Source organism: Electrona antarctica, assembly GCF_951216825.1.
Source record: "Electrona antarctica genome assembly, chromosome: 18".
In the NCBI taxonomy this organism is placed as follows: domain Eukaryota; kingdom Metazoa; phylum Chordata; class Actinopteri; order Myctophiformes; family Myctophidae; genus Electrona; species Electrona antarctica.
In genome coordinates this window covers 25053195-25076483 of record NC_136799.1, presented here as the reverse complement: position 1 = coordinate 25076483, position 23289 = coordinate 25053195, and the positions used below count along the sequence as shown (strand labels likewise).

Sequence of the window (23289 nt, the reverse complement as noted above, 5' to 3'; positions counted from 1 at the left end):
CATCAATCTCAATGTTACCCTGCATTGTGCATGTGTGTTCTCCAGTTACCTTAGCGATATTGACCGTGTGACTGCGGAGGGGTACGTTCCCACCCAGCAGGACGTGCTGAGGGTCCGTGTTCCCACCACGGGCATCATAGAGTACCCCTTTGACTTGGAGAACTGCATCTTCAGGTACCTTCCCATGGTACCAGGAGGACCACAGCCCCACAGCAGCAGCTTGAGGCTGGCCCAAACCACTGATGGCTATCAGGAGTTATATAACAGGCTTACTAGTAGTTGGTAGGAGGACTGCCTCGCCCCGGGGCTATTGGCAGGGGGGGGTTTCGGTTGAATTGAAGTATTGCCGTGTTGGTTGCATCATAAGAAGTGCTGGTTGAAAATATGTAACCAGGCCTTACCTTAGATTTCAAGTTAATTTGCTATAGGGGACCCCCCCCCCCTCGAATCAGTTGAACGTGTAAGTTAACCTGACTGCAGTTCAGTGGTTTGCGGCCAGACTTTTGCAGAATTTCTGGGTGGCACGATAGAGACCGAAGCTGGGCGCTCAGCACTGGAGCGTGACTGGAGCACCACATGGAGACGCATTGGACAGATATGTCAGAGATTCTCCCGGAAGTAATGGGAGTGCCATATACTAAGAGAAATGCACTGAAAGGCTGACGAGTTAAAAACAGTTTGGATTTAGTAAAATGACTTATCTTCCTGTAAATATGTAATAATATCCTTCCTGGAATCTTTGACATAATCTGTTTATAAATCCTCTTTATCTCATCCCAGGTGGTTTCTGTTTCTGCTGCATTGACCAGCTCAACTACTGTCACTGATGCACCATCTCACATTCTCTGTCTGCTTCAGACACACAAGACCTCATAAAGCACTCTCTCTGGGACGTGCACTCTCACAGCCAAGTCCTAGATAGTGTTTGCAAATTGAAAGATTTTCTCATTACCAACCATTTGGAATGATTTTGTGACCAAGTCATGTTGAAACTACCATTGATGATTTGATGTTTAGATGATCTTTTATGTGTAGATATAGCTGTTATAGCTACAGGCTAAACACAAATCTTGGAGAGTAGATGTGAAGGATTCAGGGATGTGATGAGTTGGTGGACCAGTGACAATAACACCCTTGTGTTTCCGAATTCCGATATATGGTGTTCTCACTGAAGCTTCTTCCACAGGACTGATCCACGCTTCCTGGAATGGCATGGGGGTTGTGGTAACTGCCTGTCACGCTTTATATAATTGTTGTTTCTGTCTTTTTTTTTCTCTTCCTATCTGTCTCTCTCTCTCTCTCTCTTTTCCTCAACTGGACTGCCTGTAGTTATCTTACCGATCTGGATCGTATCTCAGATTCCAACTATCTTCCCACCCAACAGGATGTGCTCAGGGTGCGCATCCCAACCACTGGAATCATAGAGTACCCCTTCGACTTGCAGAGCATCATTTTCAGGTAGAAAAGACGCCTCTATCGGCCTGAGACATTTTCAGTTCCTCTGTGTTAATAAGTCATCCCTAGGTTGCTCATTGAAGTCTTTGACCCATAACTCATTGAATGTGTCTGTCTTCGCCCCAAATTATATGCATACTTTATGAACATTGTGTCTCCCCATAAATTTAGTTATGCCTTGAGCTTGTCTCTAGCCAGAACCCACTCTTCTTCCTCTCCGCTCCCTCCTCACCACACATTCGCAGAAAAACAACACACTTTGGCTATCACAGTTTTATAGCCTACAACCACGACTACCACACACACACACACACACACACACACACACACACACACACACACACACACACTTGTGAGCCCAAAGTCCTACATTTTGGAGCCCAGTCTTTGTAAATAGGTCACCTCGCTCCTCTCCTCTCTCAACCACCTCCTCCTTTCCTCCTCTCCTCCTTTCCTCTCTGGCTGGCAGAGGAAACGAGGTCGTCCTCTCCGTGGTGGTGTGTTATTTTGGGCAGCAGGTCCTGCAGGGCCCTGATTGGCCCCGGGTCTCTGTGGACTGCAGTGGACTGGGCCATTGCCAGGGGGCGCTCTTGCAAAGCAACATTAGTGGATCAGATCTGTGCTGCTCGATGAGAGGCCCATCTTGCACCCATACCAGAGGCTTTCACGTGCACATCTTGTAATGGGCAAAATACTGTACTGTACGCAAGGTTTATGAGGTCAGAGGCCATGTGAGGACATGCGACGCACGCGCGCTTGAATAGAAAAGCAGGGTTTTCAAGGATTTTACTGAATCAGTTGTCACAGATGACCGCTTAATGAAACTGGGACCTAAATTCCCATACAAGCGAAAGATGACCGTTCTCTCATTGCCAAGAATGAACAGGCTGAAAGGCTATTGTTGGAATGCATTTACGCAAGTGAAAGGTTGCGTGCCATATATTTCGACACATCGGGTGCAAGTGCGTCCTCTTTTTGAAGTCCTGTTTATTTGTGAGATTGATATTTCTCAGCTCGTAGTGGCCAGATGACATGGGACCGCATCATTCTACCATCAGAGGATCCCTTCACTAGAGGAGGTGCCCTCTGTAATCCTAATCCTTTCCTTTTCACATCTTCTTTCCCGTGTTTTCTTTTCTACTGACGGTTTTCCTCTCCTGTACTTTCTGCTGTTCGTATTCCCCCCGTCTTCTTTTCTTGTCCCCCTCTCCATCTACCGGTATGCTGTTTATCCTTTCGTCCTTCATCCTTGCCCCCACTCCTTCTCTCTCTGACTATTTGTCTCCTCCACACGGGTTTTAATGGCTTCACGACTGCTCTAGTTCAATGCTTTATCATACACTTGCACCAGGAAAATGGCTGGTAGAGAAACAAATGCTTTATGATCCTCCTCTCTTCCCCTATCGGTTGGTTTGAATCAAGTATAAGTTACTGCCTGGACTGATCTAGCATCCAATGTACAATTTGAAGCCCTCATGTCATATTGGGAGGTTAAAAGAGAGCACCACTCAGTTTAAGAATTCCTATACAGTATGTTCCCTGTAGTCTTGAACCGTGATATATTTCTAAGTATCCATAGTCTCTCTAAAAGCAGTAATCTGGAAAAAAAATTTGCTGACAGCAGGTGTGAAATCTTGGGCCACTTGCCCACTTCGTATGAACACAGTAGTGATGAAAGGCTACCAGGATATTCTGTTCGGAAACCTTTTAGCTTGTGACCTTAAAGATACATTCGACACTACACAAAGACTTTATTTTTTTTAATTTTTTATGAATTTCTTTTAAAAGTTTTATTTTTTAACCATTTTGTAGAAAGAAAAATGAAAGGGCTATTACTCGCGAGTCCGCGACCCACAATGTCTTGGAAACACTGCTGGAAAATGCTGAGAATACTTTTTGAAACCTTTACTGTCAGCAGATTATCACCAATATAGAGTCATAGCTGGGTTGTTATCTTATGTAGGGAGCTGTGGTATTTATGTAAATATTGATTGGATTCTCCTGGACTTTATATGAATTCTCAAACTGGCATGTAGCACCCTTTCAATTTATCCTACTGTGGATCTCTCTTAAAAAGGAAACTTATCTTTGTGGATGGATGGTGACAGGCACAGCTTACTCACTTGCACCAGTTACATGTAACCCGTTTGTGTCTCTTGCCTGTCTTTGGACATACCCGTTGCCACTGAAAAGGCAAGAGTTCAACAAACTGTTCCAGTGTGTCACTTTTCACATTACATTTGTGGAATGACCATGTTTGGAGAATGAATTTGTTTTGGCACTGCTCTAACTTTACTTTAGGTGTTGAATCCATCAGGTCTTCATCGTCCACTTAAATGGCAAGAATTGAGTATGCTCTCTTAAGCTACTTCAGGCCTACTTTTCCCCCCACGTGATGGGTAAAAATTATGCTAGTCTCGGCCCCAGATTCAGAGTCATGTTCTGATAACATTTAAGAATTGATACGTTATCATCAGATCAAGTCTAGTCAAGATTGCTGGATTGAAAGCAAAGCTACATTTTAAACAAGTCTCTGCACTGATGGATTCAAAACCGTAATGAGAAAGCCAAGACTGTCCAGGACCACATTGTCTTTCTGATTCTGTTGAATGTGTCGTATGACAGTGGTTCTCAAAGTGAGGTCCACGGACCCCCAGGGGCCATTGAGGGAGTTCCAGGGGGTCCTCAGCTAAATGATAGTTTGGAACCAAATGGACCCTTATAGGTCTGTAACTCTGAGAGTGTACAAATTGAACCAAATGGACCCTAATGGGTCCATTTGGTTCCGTTTGTACACTCTCATAGTTAAATTAACATTGATTTTCCAATATAAATTGGTGTCCCAGAGTGAGAAATGCCATTAAATGGGGGTAGCCTAATGCAGGTCAAACTGGGGGTCAATGAAATTAAAATCGTTGAGAATCACTGCTAGAGCCGTAAACATCTTCTCTTATGGAGGTCCCTGGCATATCCTTTCAAATGGAGGTCCGCGGGCTAATTGGTGTCAATTTGGGCCGGGGGTCCTTGACATGAAAAGGTTTGAGAACCACTGATTTAAATTACATGTTAATAACAATGTTTGTCTTCCTGGGATGTTCCACTTGTTCTTTCGTACATCGTCCTCCCTCTCTTCAGGATGGTGGATGTTGGGGGTCAGAGGTCAGAGAGGAGGAAGTGGATCCATTGCTTCGAGAATGTCACCTCCATCATGTTCCTGGTGGCACTCAGTGAGTACGACCAAGTACTGGTGGAGTCTGACAACGAGGTTCGTAAACACATTCTACTCCATATTCTACGGTCGCATTAGTCTTGCATAGCCAGAGATCTCCGCCTACCAATACATAATTTTAAGTGGAGGCTAGAACGTTGGACTAATCCTGCTGTCCTAGACCTATACCCACTGCTTTGAAATATAATATGAAGGAACAAAGTCACACAAAGTCGTGTTTGTTTCTTCAGTGATGAAGTTTCTTTTTTTATCTCTGAATTGTTCCCAACCAGTTTTAGTCTCTACATTGATTTTAGATGTCACCACAGATGTATTGGTAGGCACGAGGTCTCACATTAAATGGCAACGTGTGACCAGGGTTGCATAGAACCAAAAGGAAAAGTCATATTTTTTCCCTTAACATTTCCCTTGCCATATATGTGATCCATATTAGATGCAGCATTACCCCCATTCTTTTGTGAGCGTTTGAAAATACATCAGTAATGAGGGATTCAAACGGAGCCAATTAAACACACATGCAGACATTGTACATGCACGCATCCATGATTTATACCACAAAACAAGCTCTCTGCTTTATTCTAACTTCTTCACTCTGTGCCCCTTCCAGAATCGTATGGAGGAGAGTAAGGCCTTGTTCAGGACCATCATTACCTACCCATGGTTCCAGAACTCCTCTGTCATCCTCTTCCTCAACAAGAAAGACCTGCTGGAGGAGAAGATTGCATACTCTCACTTGGTTGACTACTTCCCTGAGTTTGATGGTGAGGGGGTGTGTGGGTGTGTGTGTGTGTGTGTGTGTGTGTGTGTGTGTGTGTGTGTGTGTGTGTGTGTGTGTGTGTGTGTGTGTAGGTTGTTTTCACCCAAAGCGTCTGGGAACAGAAAGCAGAGTCATTTTTATAAATCCTATAATATTAGACTAAACCGGCTTGGATTTTTTTAAATCACGTATATTCAACTGCCAATAAGTACTGCCAAGAACGGAACAGGTGCAGGCATTTGTTCCGACATAACCAAGAGTCCGACAGTCATTAGTCCGACACCCTACCCAAATACTAACCCTAACCGTACCTGGATGCCACAGATGATTTTTAACCTGCAGCATGAGCGATTTGTAACTGGCAACGCATGTCGGGAGCAACGGGTGATTATAACCCACAACGCGAGTGATTTTTAACCTGCAGCGTATGTCAGACTTTTGGTATGTCGGATATATGTCTGCACCCTGAACAGAACATCATGGTGACACATTTTCCCCCAATGAATCTCTAGCCTTTTTTCCAGAAATGTGGTGTTTACATCGTCATAGAACAAAATATTCTGTGGGTCTTGAAAGATTAGTAAAAACGCTCAAACACACTAGCAGTGGCTGAAGACTGTTCTAGAGAAACACTGGCAGTAAATGAGTTTCAGTTAAGTTGAAAAACATCTCTCACTTCATGTCACTCTCCTCCCGCCCAACACTCCTTGCTGACAGGTGCCGCCCCAGCCCGTAGGAGTATGTGCAATAACACAGACCATATTCGTATAGAGTTGCAACAAAGTCGTATGCGCCGTGGTGGATTCAAAGGGTTGTGGAAAGATACTTTACCACTGTGCCACACGAGCACCACTGTGGGTCACTTCCTTTGGTGTGGAGTAAATGACAGTAGTTTCTTGGAGCATGACTGATTTCTGTGGTCTCTTTTTTATGGTGTCATGTGTGATTGTGTATGTAACACATCTTGTTTATCCGTTCTTCTACAGTGCAGCCCAGGGCAAAAGCTGATGTGCAGGACACCACTGATTGCAGTTCTGTTTCATTCTCTCTATATCTCAGGTCCGCAGCGAGATGCCCAGGCGGCACGGGAGTTCATCCTGAAGATGTTTGTGGACTTAAACCCAGACAGCGACAAGATCATCTACTCCCACTTCACGTGTGCCACGGACACTGAGAACATCCGCTTTGTGTTTGCAGCTGTCAAAGACACCATCCTACAGCTCAACCTCAAAGAATACAACCTGGTTTGAGGGATCACACACGACGCACACCTCTGCCCCCTCATTGCACAAACAACACACCTCTTTTACAGAGGGTGCGCTCGGTAACACACGCATCACATGGCATATGATGGCCGCATACATACACACCAAAAGAACCCTTCCTTTTTCATCTAGTACAGTGGATTCACAGAAGCCCCCCACCCCCTCTCTTTCTCCCGCCTGCATACATCCTCCTGTCTGTCACCAAAGCTCGCCCTCTTCCTCCTACTCTCGGCAGCTTATTGTGTCAGAGTCCTGGTTCCACCCAAAGCTGGTCCATGTGTCAAATTTGGCCAGCAGCTGGCTCTGGCACACTGACCTGGCACACGGGCTGTGTCCCACAGGCTATATAGTGACTTGAGGGGATTTTTGGGGTGTGTGTGTGTGTGTGTGTGTGTGCGTGCGTGTGCACGGGTGCGTCTATGTATGTGCATGTGTCTGGGGCAACAAGGACGAGTAAGGAGCTATGTATTGGTTAATTGTGGATTTAAGCCCCTGGCCCTCTGGAGTTGAACCATGGTGGTGTGAGACGGTATCCTGAGATTTGTCTCCTTTTCATGACCTCATGACGGTATTTAAGGAATTCAGCGCTGTATCTCCTTTAAGAAAACAACATATGGACCTGAGATGCAGTACATTACATAATAGAATTAATAATGGGGCGTGAAGTTGAGGGGTGGGGGCAGCGTGACACAGACAGGATGTGATGTTGCACTCAGGAAGTTAGGTGGCGGGGCAAAGGATTCTGTCTCCATCTTGCATCTATGAATGTACCCTCCAACGTGAGCGTCGCAATCGCAAAAAAGGAGAAAAAAATTAAATATATATTGTAAAGTAAATGCATATGTAATACACAAGAAGACAAAAAGCACGAGAGAGAGAGGAAATTGAAATCTCTGTTCATTGCTGAGATTTTTTAAACATTTTTAATGATAGTAACTTGTTGCTATGTCTACTTCTATTTAACAAATAATGGCAAATTTGACAGTTGATAATAACAAAGGGTAAGAAAAAGCCAAAATCTTTAAAAATACACAAAAAAATATATAAACTACAGAAAATGTCTAAAAACAAGTAACCATAAATTTACTTGACTTAAGTATCCTTTACAGAATTCTGTGGATTTATTTTATTATTTTACACTTAATCACATTGCTTCCCTCCTCCAGATGTTTTCTGTATGAAATCACAGACTATCTGTAACCTTCCGTATGACACTCACACCACCTGGTTCCACTGATACATGTGCACTCACACACCATACACTACACTACCCTAGGAGCAGATGACACTTGCCATTTGACAAATGCTCTGCTCTGATTACCATAGGTGGGTGCGGAGGGTATCACAGGACCTGATATCATCAGTGTGTGGCAGCCCATTATAAGTATGAATAGGGGGCCCGTTCGAACTAATAGCCTGGGCAAAATGGCTTGACTGACCAATCAGAACTGTCAGTTTTAAGTAAAACTACATTCTGACAACATAGGCAGCACAACACTGATGATGTCATGCCCCTTTCACTCTGCCGTCCAATCAGACGCACACCCTGACAGTGACATCATGGTGACATCCATTATATCAACACGGGACGTGCTTCTGTTTACTTTTTCTTCTTTTTTTAAAAAAAAACTGTATAGTCACTTTGTTTATAAAAAATTTAAAAATGATTTGCTTGCTGTTGAGTGATGAGAGGAGGTGAACTATGACCTTTCTTTCAGACACTCTTAAGGTCTGCAAACGTTATTATTTGTGTATATTTATGTTTGTAAATACATATACACAGAAATGCTCCTGTACAAAAGGCTCTGTGGTACACCATCTTTGGCAAACACAAATCGACGACTTTCAGTAGTGTACTGTTTGGTTTTCTTTTTGTTTTCTTATGAATTTACGGTAGTATTGATACTGTGATTATGGATTTTGTTCACTTGATTGATAGAGTACTACACACAGAGCTGTGCTGAGTGGGTGGGGGGTGGGGGGGCTTTAGATCCGGAGCAATAGTTGGAGAAAAAAGGTTCCATCCGACAAGAACCTTTCTTTTTTTTAAGACCCTTAACAACTGCAACAGCTCCACAGTAACACTAACTAGGGCTGGTAAGATTTTTGTTTGTTTGTTTTCCTTTCACAATACGGTGACGAGATGATTTAAAAAAAAGATTGATTATGTGTTTTTTTTTTAATTTATGTAATTTATGGACCAGGTTTGAAGGTGTTGATAATTTCACTGCTTTGACTCTGTCATGTTAAAGTGCTCCTTATCTCATGGGGGGAGCCTACTTGAGTCTAAACTGCTGTAAAAGACAAAAGAAACAAAAAAAAAAAGACGTCTGGTATAGTATGGACTTTTATCTCTACTTTCTATATTTCTCTTAAGACATTTCCAGTTGTACTTGCCATTACACCTCCGTCTATGATAATACCACATGGTTTCTTTAGTGGCCCTCACATTGGTTTTGTTGGATGTTTAAAAAAGAAGAAAAGATTTGTCTTTCCTCTTGGTTTATAGACGCAGCGCTGTAATGCATACATAGAAAATGTATCATACAAAAAATAAGTGGAATTTTTATCAGTAATTGAAGTCTACATGATTCATGCTTGCTGCGTGTGTTCTGTCTTTTTTTAATTAATTTGCAGTTTTAGTTTTATTTTCAAGCTTGCTTTCATAGTGCCAGTGACGTGCAGATACCCTTTTAGGTCTTTGACCGTTTCTACAGGCGATGTATCCTTCATTGTCATTAAGGGCTATCACAGTTACATCAGGCAGGCAGTGGGAGTGGAGTGCAGGACCACAACAGAGACACCAAGTCATCCACTGCTGCTTTTTTTTTAATAGATGGACACTACTTTAGTGCTAAGAATTTTAGGCAGGATGTTATTGTTAAACCGTAAGGTTGTGTACAGATTACACACAAACTTTTTTTTTCTTCTCTTTTTTCACCTAGCTCAACCTAGTATCTGCATTAATGCACCCTAGCCTCCAGTGTTCCTTATTTCCATCATTGCATTGATTTCATGGTGTTGCATAAACTTGACCTCATGGAGTATGTAAACGCTAACTTCCCTAAGAGACACTAACACCACAAGTATTGCCCCCCACACCCACCTACCCTCACCTCAGTGTTTGAGTCATAGATGTTGGCCAACAGAACTTGACTGCCAGTTGTCCTGCTAAAAATTTACACTAGTCTGATGCTGAACAAGAAGTCGGCTAGGAGGAGATACCTGTCTTGAGAGTTTCTACAGTGTGTCAGTATTAAAATAGAATCATGTGCCAGCATAAATACACAGGTATTTTACTGTTTTTACAGTAGTGTGAAAATGTACCTTGTGTGGACTGCAACTCACTTTTAATGGTGATGCACACACTGAGAAACATGACCATGTTTCCCAGTCACCATCAATCACACTCAGCACTACAATTCCAAGGTACATAGTTAAGGGCTGACTGGCTGATTATTTGGGTTCATTGGTTTGGTACAGCCCTGTTGCACAATGTGTTGATAACTTCTTTTTTCCTGTCACACTAAAGTATGAGCTGTAAAGAGGCTACACTGTAAAATCCCGAGTGTTCATTTAACTGTACAAATTTGTATTTGTACTCTGATTTAAATTAACACTGGCTGTTACTGTGTAGGCAATCTACATCAAACTTCTTGATCCCCTTTTCATTCTTCAATGACATCATTGTCATCTTTTCCTTTTGAGCACTGACCAGTGAAAAGACTGGACTATTTGTTTTCACCCATTTTGTTTGCCTATAATTTATGGTCCTGAAGGAAATTATACTGAAAGATGAAGGCTGTTTTGGGGCCTGGCTAGCCCTATACCAATACCTAGCATACTATGTGATCAGTTGGTACCAGTACCTAGCATACCATCTGATCAATGGATGATTGGGTATGATACAACTTCCGGTGGGTACTCTGAGGTATCCCTATTATTTAGTGTAATCACAGTAGTTTTTTTGACATGGAATTAGTGCATATTCAGAACTTCATGCTTTTTTGGGGGGGGGGGGGGGGTCACCTTTTTAATTTTATTCCCTTTGTATTATAAGAATACTTTACCGAAACACTATTGTATTGTAGGACCACTTGATTTTTTTTTTACTCTAATGAAACCTGATGCTCAAACGTGTAGTGATGTATAAAATGCTGTTGTTGTTTTTTTCTTTATTTTGTATGTATACCAAATGTAAATGATGTATAATACTGAGTGTGCCAACCCCACTCTCTCTAGAGCCAGGCTCTCTTTTAAGTGCCAACGTTGTGGTGGTGATAAAGAAAGGGCCGCCGCCTGAGGCAGTCTCCTTTAAAATAAATATATATAAAAAAATAGAGACCACACACACACACCAGAGACTAAACAAGAGATAGATGATTAAGTATATACAAAATACTTTATTCTGTATTTAAGATTAAAGATTTAAAAGATAATCTGCTGTTTTTTTTTTCCTGTTTTCTTTTGTTTTGTTTTTTAAGAAACTGTAATTATAATTGCATGTGCTGTTTATTTTGTGTTGGAAGTGAGGGCTTGGATGTATTGATGCAATTGCATAAAGGGTTGTATCGGTTGGTTATTATCGAACATTGATTTACATTACTCTTGCCATATTTCTTTTTTATGTGTTTCATGTATTTGTTTCGACCACTGTTGCCTGATCCTCATTCAAACATGAACATGACTTATGATCATTGCCGCCTTCTAAGAGAGAAACATAATGACAAGGTATCTGTTTTAAATTGAAATAAATTTGTTCCTATACTTGCTGATGGTGTGTAAGTGTGATTCATGGTTTGTGTTTTAGTTGTTAGCTGCTTTGTTGATCTGTGGTCTGAGAAGGTTAGTCCATCTGCTTCCTCTGGTAACCAATATCAAATCAAACTATAGAGCACATTTTCATATGACCAGAGATTGAGCAAGAACAAAACATCACAAGAACATTGAAACAAATCTATATAGCCTACATCACATGTGTAAATATTACACGATATTTACAATATGGACAAATAATCCAGTACATGGAAGCATGCAGTCTTTATGCATTCCATGGCCGTGGCTATATAAAACATTGATCCATAGTTTCCATACATGACACCACAGAGTCACAGACGGACACTCTTCTAGATGGTGCTGCCTCCTATTCCTAGAGATATGCTGTAAAAACAAGACGGGATCTAAAAACTGCATTGCTACCATGTTGATCTTGGATCACAGACTTCATGTGGCCATTCTATGATGGTATAGTACTATTTGGGCAAAGTTTTAGCCCAATCTGACTTCCAGTATGCATGCAAAATGTAACATCTATTGGTCCAGCAGACCAGCAGTGTCTGAGATTAGATGCGCACAGACGGACAGAAAGACTCACACAGACTGGGGGGGTGTGTGGGGGGAGAGACATAATCTCCATGTGAAATAATGAGTGTACAATGAGGAGTCATACATAATCCCAGGGTAGAGCTGTTCAATGTGGAAGGTGTGCTGCCTGGACACTGCTGGTGTTTCCAAGTGTCATAGGAGGAGGCATAGAAGGACAGACTGCCAGAAGATGCAGGCTTGTCCAGATACACATCTACTTACACTTACCATCGAGACGACGGTGACCACCTACCAGGAGGACTTGTCATTTGTGTCCAAATCATTCAAATACAATTTCACCACATGTACTCTCCTGACTCCTGTTGTTTCCTCTGGATGTCACAGTCACTGCTATAAGCCCATCCAGTCCACTCTGCCAGTGCCACTGCCTCCTCCCAGTAACGGTGTCCAGTCAGCAGTCAGGCCCTCTCTACTCTGTCAGAACCTACCTGTCACACCTGTGTCAAATATGCATGGAGCTGGGTAGACCTAGAATGCCTGTGATCATTTAATTAACTTCGTAAATTTTCATGTATCAGAGGCATAGAACGGTCGCTACTGTCCCTGGTTGAATTCAATTGTGTGCGGCCTGAATGTGATAAATGCTCCGTTTGTACTCACCCATTAAATAATTCCAAAAACGTGGAGGGAAATATGGTCCTCTAGTTTTATATCCATGTGAAAGTTCTGGCACAAAACGTGTATTTAGTAAATTATCTCCACTTTTTCAAGAGATGCACACGGACGTCTTTCTCTCCGGGCGAGGGGGGACTGGAATGATCGATGAACTGATTTTAGACGTCATCACCAATTATTGACAAGGGAAACACAAAAGTTTGGGTCACACAATTGGCAGGTGGTGTGATTAATTACCCAGCACCTATCGCAAGGCACCTGCCACGTTTTGTGCCAGAACTTTCACATGGATATAAAACTAGAGGACCATATTTCCCTCCACGTTTTTGGAATTATTTAATGGGTGAGTACAAACGGAGCATTTATCACATTCAGGCCGCACACAATTGAATTCAACCAGGGACAGTAGCGACCTAGCCGCAATTTGCAACTCTAGATTTTTTTATAATGGGATGAATCTAGAGTTGCAATACCCTCCATTGACTCCCCACTCATCATTTTGCGTTTGCGATCTGCTTGTCTTAAACGACGTTAAACTCACCAACATTGCAGCTGTAGTCCAAGCTTGAATTATTCTCTTTCAATCTGCAAAACTTGTTTTTCATAAAAATCCCCCGTAGACATGTTATGAGCTACTTTCTGTCAAGAAGAAGAAATGTTGGAGTTTGGAAGCGCTCGTTTTTATTAAGGGGTCGCGCTGCTGCCTCCTGCATTATGTGCAAATGCGAAACAGATGCATGCAGGGACGTTCAGTGACTTACGACGAGCGCTTCCAAACTCCAGCACTTAGAAAAAGAATCACTTGCACAGAATTTCTTGACAGAAAGTAGCTCATAACATGTCTACAGGGGATTTTTATGAAAAACAAGCTTTGCAGATTGAAAGAGAATAATTCAAGCTTGGACTACAGCTGGAATGTTGGTGAGTTTAACGTCGTTTAAGACAAGCAGATCGCAAACGCAAAATGATGAGTGGGGAGTCAATGGAGGGTATTGCAACTCTAGATTCATCCCATTATAAAAAATTCTAGAGTTGCAAATTGCGGCTAGTAGCGACCGTTCTATGCCTATGATACATGAAAATGTACGAAGTTAATTAAATGATCACAGGCATTCTAGGTCTAGGGGCTGGGTAGGTACAAATCAATGAGGATAAACCTAAATGACTTAGTCCAGTGGTTCTCAAATGCTTTAATAATCAAGTACCCCCATAACTTTGAGAGTGCACAAATGTTGAGTGCACTGTGCACTCACTGTCATTGTTATTATATACAAGTAGGGTACTGAGTCGTCTGTCCTACACCGCACGGGGGCGCCCGTTTCTCGACAGCCGGGTTTATTTAGTAGAAGAGTTGCTCTTCTTTCAAGACAGAGGAATGTCAGGGGCTCATATGTCAACATCCAGGATCCCTCCAGAGGCGTTTTCTAAATAACCCGATGGCCCTTTGATGACGCTTTAATCTTTGTTATCTCCGGGGGACAGCGTTTTTTTTTTACACCGCAAAGATTGATAGACTACATTGTTGCTGCGGTGTTACTTAGCTGACGCTATTTCAACGATGACAGAGTGAAAACACAACACAGCTCCCTCCCTTTACAGTCATTTTAAAAGAAAGCCGAGAGTCAGTTAGCTTAGCTTAAAGTGTGCCCGTGTCTGTCGGAGCAGTCTAATAAGGAAACACGGTGAAATCCATTGTTGACATGATGTTTCCACAATCAAGACACTCGGTAAGTCGAGCACTTTTGACTTGGTCCAGGTTGTAGACGAGTAAACCGAGTTCTAGCGACCCGGAGTTAGCTGTCTCTCTCCTACAGTAATGTTAGCACAACTTAGCACAGGCTAGCGTCTCGGTTCTATCTACTATCTAGCCATCAGGCAGCTCGCTTGCTGGTAGTTGACACGGAACACGCAAAAAAATAAATAACCAATATAGGATGTTATCTGTAACGGCAGCCAGCTAACGTTAATTGTGAGTAAACCCACCCCACCCATCCATCCATCCAATTTACAGTTAACAAACATGTTTGCTAACAATAGTTAACGACGTTAGCTTAGGTCAGCGTCATAAATGCATCGGGGCAAAGGGCATTCGTGCCCCTGAAAACAGGAAGGTGGCATCGCTGATCTTTTCTGCTAAAATTATGCTACGTTAACGTTTGCGATTTTGGTGTACACTTTTGTTTTGTTTCAGACAATGACAATTTAATTGCATCCAGGTTTCATGAAATCACCCCACCTTGTAGACAAAGATCAACCCCCCCCCCCCCCAACACACACACAAACCTCATTAAAATGGGGGAGAATGGAACAGGTTTGCAGTTTATTATGACTGAATTTCCTTTGAACGCATTTGTGTCACTGTCACCCAATAATAACTTGAGAAGGAATCCAACTGCCAGGACGCCTGTTAATGTGGTACAGAAAATACTGTATATCATAATGTATGTATATATTACGGTGTCCACTAGAGCTAGGTGTCCACTGCTGCTGCTGGTGGTGATGTCACTGATATCTGGTTTCAAAATATTTTAGGGGGCTGGCTAACAGAGTTTTATGGTATTCTGAGTCAGGAGTTTGCACTGTGCTTTGTAGAGCATGACATTTGTATATATCACAGCATTGCAGTTTTGCATTTTATGCTTACACTGAGGAAGCAGAGATTTGACCACTGTGTGTGAAGCACGGCACCTCTTTCTCGCTAGTCTCATAATCCCACTGCCCTTGTGCCACTTGTTTGGAGAGTAATAAGGTTTAGGAGACCAGATTAAACCCTGGATTACTGCATTGGTCTGGCAGTTATGAGTGTCGTTCATCTCTTTACCGAACCATGCTGATTCCATCCACTAAATACCTCTCACCTACTGTACGTTCAGCAGCACTTTAATCTAGCGTTGTGTAAACACTGCATTTCTTGAAAGAGCCCTGTGGATGGTTTTGCAGTGACAGTCATTTCCTACTGGCCAAGACAAAAGCAATGCCTCTTAAAGAACACTCTGGTTGTTTAGATTAGTATTGATTGATTAAGGTACTTTTGACGCCCCCGTCTCTACATTAGAAGATCTCGCTCTCCAATACTGTATCCTTTGCCCACTCTCTGTTTCTACTACATCTTTGCTATCCTCTCAAAGGGTTAATAATAATAATAATAATAAGCTTTATTTATATAGCACCTTTCATACAGGGTTGCTTCACAGGCAGGACATACATCAAGTGCTTTACAGTTAGGTCATAGGTTATATCAAACATAATGCAAGACAAGACAAGACAGTGAATGTGCATAACGTCAGACATCGAGAATACAAATAGGCATGAGAAAGTCAAGCATTTAAGGTATTTGTTAAAGAAAAAATAATAATTAATAATAATAGAATATATGATGGGAAGCCTCAATAAAGTGCTACGGTAGGGTGGAGAAGGCTAATCTGAAGAGGTGTGTTTTTAATTTTTGTTTGAAAATGTTGGTGGAGTTGGCCTCTCTGATTTCCTGAGGAATTGTGTTCCATAATTTTGGTGCATAAAAAGTTAGTCTGCACTCTTGTTATTGTTACTAAACAAACCAAAATACACGCATGCCCTCATCTTCAGCCTATAGCATTACCTAAAACATTCATACCTATTCAGGCCTGTGCCATGCAAGGTTAGTTATTCTTAGTTATGCTTTATTTGTGGGTAATCAGTTGGGATGGTCAAGTCATGTTCCAGGCCTATATATTAAAGCAATGAGTCACAATAATCCACATATCATGGTTCCAATACCATATGCTGGGGGTTCTCTGGGAAAAGCTTCTATGAACCAAGATTCTCGTGTGATGCCTATTTTTAGAGCCCGACCAATTCCAGAATTATGAGTCTGAATAACCAATCCCGATTTTGGGTAGGCCTACAGTCCCTACACAACTTTAAAGTATTTTTAGTATTTTCATTAAGAATGGCATGCTTGTCCTGGCTAAAATAGGGATGGCAGTCTGAAAGTGGTTAAAAATCGGGACACATTGGCTGCATAATTGCCTATACCGATGTTGTGAAAAAAAAATCAAATAAGATTGATATATTGGTGCGCTCAACTTCTATTCATCCGTGTTACAGCCAGGTATCGGGCTATCGGCATGCCTGTGATTACATTACATTCAAATTGTTGTTTTTTTCTATTCTTGTCCAGGCATCTTCTCAGTCCAGTCAGCCCCTCAAGTTCACCACCTCAGATTCCTGTGACCGCATCAAGGATGAGTTCCAGTTTCTCCAAGCACAGTACCACAGGTATTTATATTTACTGGCTTGTGTGGGTGTGTCGTGCAAGCAAGCTCACACAAATGTAGAAAAACAAATCTTTATTTGAATAAAATTAACTATGCTGTTTTTGTTATCCGAATTTATACTTGGTTGCACAACACTAGCACAAAACTAAGTATAAATCACCCTTTAATGCCATTAATCTAAGATTAAGCACATCAAAAAGACATGTCAGTTATATGTAGCAATATGTAATCCTGTGTTAAGTTTATAAACATGTCCAAAGTTGTATCAAGAAATGAGTCTTACACACAAGATGAAGATATTCGTAAAGGTAAAGTTTTGCTTGTCTTCTTTGGAATCAGTTTGAAGTTGGAGTGTGATAAATTGGCCAGTGAGAAGTCTGAGATGCAACGTCACTACATCATGGTGAGTGATATTATAGCGTACTTTGTTGGTTTTATCTGTTTGCTACATACAATATTGATAAACTGTGTGTGTGCGTGCGTGCGTGCGTGCGTGCGGGCGCACTACTATCTGGAGCTAATCTCGCTAACTGCTGGACTAATCAGCACCACATTTCTTGCGCATGCTGCCAGTAGGCATACAGTGTGTTTTATATTTTAAATATTGAACTTGAATCTTATAATGGAAGATTTAGGGCTCAGATCAGGCTGAAACCTGGCCCAAATTTGGAGTCATGCGTCATAGATTTGTCGTAGATGACAAGTCCGCATGTAAGCCACACCATACTACTGTATGTGGATCTTGATTTCCACGTGATTCATATGATTATTACTGTCCAAACCAGGTCTCACTTGAGAATGAGAACTCAGGTCTCAATGAGATTACCTGTATTAAAATAAAGTTGAAATAAAATAAAATCACACCCGTGTGACGTGAGGGACGCTAATATATTAAAGTCTAACTCATGTTGATTAGGTGATGTAATGGTGATGTAAAACAAACGCTGCCAACACAAACATTAAACGCCATTAACAATAAAGAGACAATATGACGTAATGAGGCACATTATGACATAAATTTTCCCTTCATTGTCAATAGCGTTTACAAAACAAACATTGAACTAAAGACAAACATTAAACCTCTATAGGAGGGGCTAGTGCTCCTCAAAAATCACACTTGTGTGAAGTGAGGGGCGCTCTTATCATACATCAGCCAATCAACTCATCATATTCCGTGCTACAAACACAAAATATGATGGCTAGAGCCCCTCACTTGGATTTAGTTTTTCTCTTTGTACTCTCTTCGGAGTTGGGCTAAATTAACACTAAGGATTTGATTGTGTACCACGCAAACACTGATCTCATTTTCATACCTGTGAATGATAGAAGTGCTAATTCAAAGTATTAACATGTTGGAAAACAAGGTTTGTGTTTTAGCAGTAGTGGCAATTGTCTTGCTGTGGTATTCCACCACTGCTAAATGAATATGTGACTTTTGTCTTTTTCTCCCTGCGCTTACTCTAGTATTATGAGATGTCCTATGGGCTGAACATTGAAATGCACAAACAGGTAAACTATAATTACTGTTTCTTCTCTCATGTAGTCATGTTGTCTTTTTAATTGGTCTTGCCATCTGTTCCTTTCAAGATGTACACTAATGTCTCTGTCATTCAGTGTAAGTTGGGTTGGGCGATCACATAGACACTCATTGAGTCACCAAAGAAACTAGCACAATTTGTATATTTAGGTGGGAATAAAAAAAATGAATTGTCTTGCACCAAGATCTATAATGGTTGAAACATTGATCAAAATAATCTAGGCATTTGTGATTGCCCAAAGTTATCAAGTTGGATACCATGGGTAGATACAAATACACACAACAATCACCTTATTTATTCATAAGGAAAATACCATTTGATCATCAAATTGTAGTCTACTGTTCTTAACATGTTGTTCTGTCCGTTTTGCAGGCAGAAATAGTGAAGAGACTGAATGGGATCTGTGCCCAGGTGCTCCCCTACCTATCACAGGAGGTACATTTATTTTAGTCATTTTTGTAATTTATTAATATAGCTGTCACTGTTATCTACAGCAAATAACAGTGAGTGAGAAGGTAGACGTTTAGTGTTGTTCAAGGACACTTTGACATGTGATGCAGACCACCTGCAACTGTATATACACTTATACCAGTAAGATTCCCTGAGGGCGGCGTGCACGCATCCACCTGGGTGACGGCATACTGCTGGGCGAGTGCTGGCACTTTGGCATGGGGGGTCAGATCAACATACGGAATGAATTCTGTACTGTCCATATATGGAGCGTGTCTTGAGTGTACAAGGTTTGATGAGGTCAGATCAGCATAAGGAATGTCAGAACAGGTCAGCTCCATATATGGAGATCTAAGGGTGGCAGCGGGGGCAGTGTCTTGAGTTTTCATGGTTTCATGAGGTCTGGCCATATATGAAGCGTGTCTTGAGTGTACAGGGTTTGATGAGGGCCCAGGTAAGGCCGGGCCTTAAGTTTCGGGCCTGTTGAGAACTCTAGTTTTCGCCGGCTGCCAGGCGCAGCTGCTCTAATAACTTTGGGGCGGGCCCGTCTAGAGTTTGAATGGACAGGGATGTCAAAAGGGGGACATCGAAGAGGAAGGATGGGTGGAGACGGATCAACATATGTAATGTCAGAACAGGTCAGCTCCATATCTGGAGATGATGCATGATGTCACGAGGTATTTAGGTGTGAAGTGACACACGGAAATTCAGGTTTTCATAGTAAATGCGACCCGCCGACCTATGGTCGCAACAATACAGTAATGTGATGTATCGCCTATCTTGCCGAAGACATTGCACACAATACAACATAACATCTTTGACTTTGAGATTATTTCACAGCAGTGTGTGAGTGTGTTTCATTGTATGGTGTGTTCTTGTGTTCTAGCATCAACAGCAGGTTTTGGGTGCCATAGAGAGAGCCAAACAAGTCACACCCCCTGAGATGAATTCCATCATACGGGTAAGGTGGTGGTTTACATTTTGGCCAATGTTTTTAAAATGTTACCAAACCTATCTGATCTTTAAAATGCAATTGTAACATGGCAAGGCACAATTACATTGAGCATGCAAGACCACTATATGGTCATTTGAAGGTCTGTTATCATTTGATGTATTGTTAAATATTACATTTACATTTGACATTTACACCATAAACATACATAACATGTTTATATGTATCCATGTGTGCTCACATGTGTGCATCTCTTTTTTTTTTCAGCAACAGCTACAGGTGCACCAGCTGTCCCAGCTCCAGGGCCTGGCTCTACCCATGACATCGTTGCCCCTGGGTTTCACCCCTCCCAGCATGCCCGCAGTGTCCTCCAGCTCCGGCCTGCTCTCCCTCTCTTCCATCCTGGCCAACCACTCCCATGCCCAGGCCCAACTGGCTAAGGAGGACAAGGCCAGAGAAGCGGCAGAAAGGGAGCAGAGAGAAGAGGACGGGGAGAAGTCAGATTAGTCCAAACTGAACGACTGGGAGGGAGGGATGTGGGTGGTGAGACGAGCAGAGAAGGAGAGGTGGGGATGTTAGCTTAAGTTGTGATGGATACAAGTCATGGTTTGCTCTCTGTAGAGGGGTGTGGTGTGTGTGTGTGTGTGTGTGTGTGTGTGTGTCTGGGGTGGGTGTGTTAAGGGTGGAAAGTAATCATGATGACATCAAGTTGCACTGGGTGTTGAAATGATCTAGGGTAAATTGTTCCTTGAAGTGGGGTTTGGCAGGTGTGAAAGTGGAGGACCAGTTCAGGTGCTCGGATGATGAATGACTGCGAGAACGAGAGTGAGGGTGGGGGGTTGGTTTCCATCATAATTATGTAGAGGTAATAGACTCAGTTCAGGCTTCTAGACTTAAAATAGATGCTTATTTTAGTGTGAGCCACTGTTGTTAGGCTTGACTGAAATTTAGAGTGAGGCGTGAGCTTTAAGGTTGAATGTCAGCAGCAGTTTCTCTCAGCATGGTCCTGCCTCTTGAAGTGAAATCACATGTTCCTTGCGCTTTATTCACAAGCCCCGCACTTGATTTTGTTTTGGGTTTTTTGTACCAATAATCAATATATAAAATCAGTTTGTATATGATTATTATTACTTTTTTTTGGTCCAGTGTCTTTTGTCTGGCCTCTCCTCCTGTACCAGTGGTACTTGCTGGTGGCTAAATGCAATGAGGAGTATTAGCCCATGCAATTCAACTCGTATCTCTTTTCCCCACTTTCTCCATCTTTGTTTAGTAGTATAGTATAGTAAGTATACTAGCTCCATCAACTCCTTTCTCTCAATATCTCAAATTAATTTTGTAACTGTATGAAATGGGACATGCTGTAAACAAATCCCTCAAATCCATTTAGACTAAAGTTTGCCCTCTAGTGTTGATTTTTATTCATATCCCAATCTAACTTCAGTTCAACTATGATGTACCTCAATCCTATGTCAGTGGGGAAACCTTTTTTTTAATTCCCCATTGTGATACCATAGCAAGGAAAAAAAGCATAGTATTCCAAGGTGCATTTCTGTTAATTTGTGTTTGATTTAAGAGAGTTGCCCACCCAATATAATGTGGTCCTCAAATGTAATTGTTAAACATTTTGGAAATGTAATTACTTTTTTCTTATTCCTTGAATTTAACAACAGGCTAATTAAACATTGGAAATGTTTGTGTGCATGCTGGAATGAATGTAATGGTGGGAAAAAGGCACCATTTGTATTTTCCCAATCCCCTACTCCTGCCCTTACCCTGTACCTTTCCAATCCCCTACTCCTGCCCTTACCCTGTACCTTTCCAGTGTAACTGATCAAGATAAACTTGAATAGGACCTGTCTTAAAAATAGAGATGGATATAAAAGATGGACGGCCATGTTATTTTTTTCCTTTCTTGATTTATTTTTTCTGAGTACTCTATTCCTGTAAGTTATAGTACTTTTGTTCGTACTATCGATCAGCCTGTCTTTCCTATCATTGTTTTAACTTGTTTGTGTCAAGGGAAGTTCCTTCCTCTCACTGTCCCCTGGTTTTGATGAAATACAGGTTCCATAGGTGACTTGCTAAAGCTCTATAAGCAAGGGCAAACACATGGGTTCCTCAATTAAGGCAGGCTTCATTCATGAAAGGTTCTTGCACCCATATATACTATATAACTTACTGTATGACTTAATCCAAATAACATGATTAATGACAAAATATATATATATACAGTATCTTGTTGCCAGTTGGTGCAAGAAGATACGTAGATTTGTGACATACACAGTACTGTACCAGAAAAGAAAATCGGTTACTGTAATTATCGGAGGTGTTAATTCTATAGATGAAATTTAGTTTTCTCTTTTTATGATTATAGTTGGTTTTGAAATTGCAATGGGCAAATTAAAAAAAGAAAAAACATTTTTTCTAGTTCAGTTTTTTTGTTTTGTAAATGGCATCCAGCTTGTGAGCAGCAGATGGCAGTAACATGCTTTTCATCCACTAAACCACTTGGTCCTGTTATACTGTCATAACCAAAAGCTGTAGTACCTAAAAGTAAGGTGCATGTATGCCTGTTCCATTATGAGTGTTTAACCTTCATGCATCCAATGCATTCTGTCTGTCTTTGTCGACTGTGTGTTAGTGATTGTCAGGCTGATAGTTGCTCAGTATATTCCACTGTAATTTGGGTGCTCTACAGAGCATTAGCAACCCACCTGTATGTCTAATGAGTGTGTCATGTTGGATTGTGAGATGAGAGTTCCTCCATTAACTTAAAAAAGCACTTAGGCTGTGTCTCAATACTCACCAGTTCTTCTGGCTTTCTTTCCTTCTGTGCTAGCTGTCGAATGATACTTTTCTTGGAAACCGTAGCCAGGCTCAACAAAATGAAATGGTGACTTATAATTGTGTCATTGAGAAGGAACATGTTTAGGCTATAAGGCTTTATTAGTGCATGTTGAGTGCTGGGTGTTTTGGTTTATTTGTTGTTCCTCACTTTGTCTTAACTTTGTTAAGTTTGGTTTTGGAGCAATTCCTGACTATTTGATCTAAAAAAAAAAAAAAGGTCTGCCAGAAGTAGGAGTATTAGTATGAATTGAAAAGTCGGAGAAAGAAGAGCTTTGTTGGGTAATTGAGATGCACTCTACTGTACGTGCTGAAGCTTTTCTCTTTATCTAACTTGACAAAACTCTGACACATGAATGGTATGTTTTACCTTTTTCCTCTTTTTTTGTGAAGGGCCAATTTATATACATATGAATATATCAATATACATATAATTTTTTTAAAGCATTTTTGTATGTTTCAAGGCTGCTTTTTAATGTGTGTATGTATGTATGGCAAGTGTCATGGAAAACTTTGATGTTGTGTGTGCATTACTTGCCTATT

The 23289-nt window shown here is 41.4% G+C and overlaps 2 protein-coding genes across 4 annotated transcripts in view; both read left to right on the top strand.

The window, feature by feature from the left end:
* Positions 1-8635, top strand: part of gna11b (guanine nucleotide binding protein (G protein), alpha 11b (Gq class)) — a 29081-nt gene extending 20446 nt beyond the window's left edge. The window contains exons 4-8 of one of the 3 annotated variants that reach the window (XM_079528488.1): positions 46-174; positions 1330-1458; positions 4591-4720; positions 5292-5445; positions 6501-8635. In XM_079528488.1, the coding sequence (XP_079384614.1) occupies positions 46-174; positions 1330-1458; positions 4591-4720; positions 5292-5445; positions 6501-6691 (733 nt within the window). In that variant the 3' untranslated portion in view covers positions 6692-8635. The remainder of the gene's footprint in view (positions 1-45; positions 175-1329; positions 1459-4590; positions 4721-5291; positions 5446-6500) is intronic. The other 2 variants (XM_079528489.1, XM_079528490.1) reach the window with 2 other exon arrangements.
* Positions 8636-14091: 5456 nt separating this feature from the next.
* Positions 14092-21595, top strand: LOC306942035 (TLE family member 5-like). Its single transcript, XM_079527712.1, has 7 exons — positions 14092-14433; positions 16866-16963; positions 17302-17365; positions 18427-18471; positions 18873-18935; positions 19837-19911; positions 20170-21595. Exons 1-7 carry the CDS (start codon positions 14407-14409, stop codon positions 20407-20409), a joined length of 612 nt encoding a protein of 203 aa, XP_079383838.1. The 5' UTR covers positions 14092-14406; the 3' UTR covers positions 20410-21595.
* Positions 21596-23289: the final 1694 nt, after the last annotated feature.

Bases quoted from the DNA above. Each gene is read 5' to 3' on its own strand.
- LOC306942035 (XM_079527712.1), top strand. From the start codon at position 14,407: ATGATGTTTCCACAATCAAGACACTCG. The intron at 14,434-16,865 runs GTAAGTCGAGCA...ATTCTTGTCCAG, and splicing joins TTCCACAATCAAGACACTCG to GCATCTTCTCAGTCCAGTCA. The intron at 18,472-18,872 runs GTAAACTATAAT...TCCGTTTTGCAG, and splicing joins ACATTGAAATGCACAAACAG to GCAGAAATAGTGAAGAGACT.